We start from the raw sequence: 3,269 nt of genomic DNA, 5'->3' as shown, positions 1-3,269 counted from the left end.
TGAATTATGTTTTTATAGTGAAAATAAATTAGTACCATCAAAAATGTGTAAACCACTTAAAATTTTGAAATTTAACAATTATAATTTGGATTTATAAAAATCTCTATCGGACTTTCTCCCAATGTAATCATAATTTCCATGAATCTCATGGAAAAAAACAGTCCCGTTAGACTACAACGAAATTTTTTGTGTACGTGCATGCTGACTCAATCAATATGAAAACATAAAAGTATGCGTACTCCCGCAGAACTCTCTAGTCCTGATGGAAACATGTGGCCAGCTCAACTGCAAAATAAACTCTAATTTACGAAGTGTGTAGGGATTAGGAATGACATGAGCAAAGATCCGTGATCAATGCTATAAGAAATGCCTGGCATTGGCAAGACGGGAGCACAGAGAGTGTGGCGACAACCCGTAGTTACAGCGTTTGTTGTTCTTTATTTGACAAGACAGACGTGAGATCGAACTGGTGGTATTCGTGAATTGCGAATATTTAGTGAGTAGTGACCGCTGAAATGAGCAATTATTTTAGTATTTTGTGTTGTATTTTGTGGATCGGAATTCTCTGTTTCGCCAATGGCGAGGTGGGCAAGCCGTTTGGACCGGAGCCTGGAGAGACGATTATAGGACAGAAGATAATAACACCGACCAATATATCTAGCTCTGAGTTTCCTGTGGGAAAAGTTACAGGCGTCGTAGCGCAATCCGTTCATGAGTAAATGAATTATGGCCCACTGCAACGTTACTTTCAGTAATTTGTTAATATTTTTGCTTAATTTATTTATCTAATGTTTTATCTATGTATTCTAACAGAAAGAAGAGCAGTAATAACGGCACAAAGCGAGGACGAGAGCTGGGCGGCGCTTTCTCATGCGCAACTGGTAATCCAATCGATGACTGCTGGCGCTGCGACCCCAATTGGCGGCTCAACAGAAAACGACTGGCAGAGTGCGCCATTGGATTTGGCAAGGACGCTATTGGTGGAAAAAATGGTAAGTTTTATGTTGTTACAGATCCTGGTGATGATCCAGTGAATCCGTGGCCAGGAACTCTGCGTTATGGTGTGATTCAGAGTGAACCTCTGTGGATCATCTTCAAGAGAGACATGGTCATCCTGCTCAAAGAAGAGCTGATGATGAACAGTTTTAAGACGATCGATGGACGTGGCGTCAACGTTCAGATTGGTCAGGGTGGGCCCTGTATCACCATTCAGAATGTAACCAACATCATCATTCATGGCCTCCACATAAGTGATTGTAGGCCTGCAGGATACGCCATGGTAAGAAATTCTCCATCGCATTACGGTCTTAGAGGTCTTTCTGAGGGAGACGGGATCACCATCTTCACAGGAAGGAACATCTGGGTGGACCATTGCTCCATGTCTAACTGCGCCGATGGTCTTATTGACGTAGTGGAGGCATCCACCAATGTCACCCTTTCAAACAACCACTTCACATATCACAACGAGGTGACCTCACATTCATTATTTCATTCATTCATTCATGCATTATGCAGTTAGATTCATAGATGATAACATATCTAGGTTTTCCTGCAGGTGATGCTGTTTGGTCATAATGACAACTATGCTGACGACAAGATCTTGAAAGTAACAGTTGCATTTAACCATTTTGGCAAAGGTCTCAATGGAAGAATGCCAAGGTAAATAATTAATTATCATTTTTAAAACCCTAATTTTCTAGGTCTCGTTCCCTTTTGTCCGCGCAAAGAACAGGAGATCTTATTTACGAATTCAATTATAAATGAATCATTTGCGTGAGTGTAGGTGTCGATTTGGGGAATTCCATGTAGTGAACAATGACTACACTCAGTGGGAAGATTACGCCATCGGTGGAAGTGCAAACCCTACAATCTTGAGTCAAGGCAACAGATTCCGCGCTTCTGCAAATCCATACACAAAGGAGGTTACTAGGCGGGAGACCATCGACTTGAGCAACAATGCATGGAAGAGCTGGAACTGGATATCCGAAGATGATCTGATGCTGAACGGTGCATTTTTCACACAATCGGGATCACGGGACTCTTCCGCATATGCAACCGCATACAGTTTGACACCCAGGAGTTCAGCCCTAGTGCCAGCCCTCACCCGGAACGCAGGCGTACTTTCTTGCAGGAACGGATCTCCTTGCCAACAGCGTCCCGGCCGCCACCGGAAGCCTCGAGTTTGAGTTGACCCGCTGGAAGCTTGACATTTCCTTAGTTATTGGTTAAATTCATAGCACGTCATAGTTGTAACCATGGTCTAAATAGAGTACGCCCTCCACGTTCTCCATGCTGCTAGCAACTTTCAGCTGCAGCTACGATCAATAACTCCAGCTCTCCCATGAAAGAGTGTTTTTCTGCAATAAAGTTACAGCGTTGCATCCATCGCTTGAAACAATTTGATATTCATGTGAGACTATTACCAGATCCTTGTGGGGTTGTATGGTTTGCAAAATGATATATTTCAGTTTGATTGATGTCCGTCTTAATAAGAAATGTATTGAATAAAGCTCATGCTTTCAATGTCTAATATTCAACTTCAAAACCTAACCTTTCATGCATATGAACGTTTATGCTCTTAACAAAGCAAAGTTTATTTCTAACGTCAAACCTATCCATCCAAACTTTTGTTCTCTCTATGATATCACTTAATAGTTGGGTGGGCACTTAAATGGGTGGTAATCAAAGTTTATTCCGCATATTTATGGTGGCATATATATATTTTGCTTATTATAAATTTAAAATATTTGAGATGTTGAGATATTTTTCTGTAAAACTCACACAAAGAAATTATAAGTCAACCCGTTTTGAATCATGAGTGTGATTCATTTTGTTATAAGTCAACCCGTTTTGAATCATTAGTGTGATTCATTTTGTTCATGTAGTGTAGTTTTACTTATATAGTTTCTTTATGTGATTTTAACTAAAAGATTTTCCAATAATTTTAAACATTATTAAAATTCTAATTTAGATATTGAATTGGCATAACTTAAAAAAATAATAATTTTTTTTAGTGTTAAATAAAATACAATACAATGAAAAGTGTAAAAATTATAATTTTCTTAATCATATAGTAAAATTTTTATAATAAATATTTAAAAAAACAAAAAAGATTTTAACTAGAGAAGCCACCAATGAAAGTTAAGAAGTAATCAATGAAAGTTAATAAGTAATTGAGCCCGAAGAAAGAACGAGAATAAAGTCGACCACACAAATCACTATGAACAAGCTACAAAGGGGCTAATGTGTAACAAGAGGCAAGTTTGTGA

The 3,269-nt window shown here is 38.8% G+C and overlaps 1 protein-coding gene across 1 annotated transcript; it reads left to right on the top strand.

Annotated features, from left to right (window-relative positions):
• Nucleotides 1-515: 515 nt before the first annotated feature.
• Nucleotides 516-2,186, top strand: LOC149159437 (putative pectate lyase 8). The gene is made up of 4 exons (XM_089434313.1): nt 516-715; nt 814-1,468; nt 1,556-1,659; nt 1,784-2,186. The coding sequence occupies exons 1-4, from the start codon at nt 516-518 to the stop codon at nt 2,184-2,186; spliced, it is 1,362 nt and encodes a 453-aa protein (XP_089290439.1).
• Nucleotides 2,187-3,269: the final 1,083 nt, after the last annotated feature.

This window comes from Pinus tabuliformis, chromosome 5_2 (genome assembly GCF_031772625.1).
Source record: "Pinus tabuliformis cultivar Carrire ecotype Pingquan chromosome 5_2, CPIR1, whole genome shotgun sequence".
Taxonomy (NCBI): domain Eukaryota; kingdom Viridiplantae; phylum Streptophyta; class Pinopsida; order Pinales; family Pinaceae; genus Pinus; species Pinus tabuliformis.
Note: the sequence above shows the minus strand (reverse complement) of the source record. Positions and strands in the feature narration are given on the sequence as shown.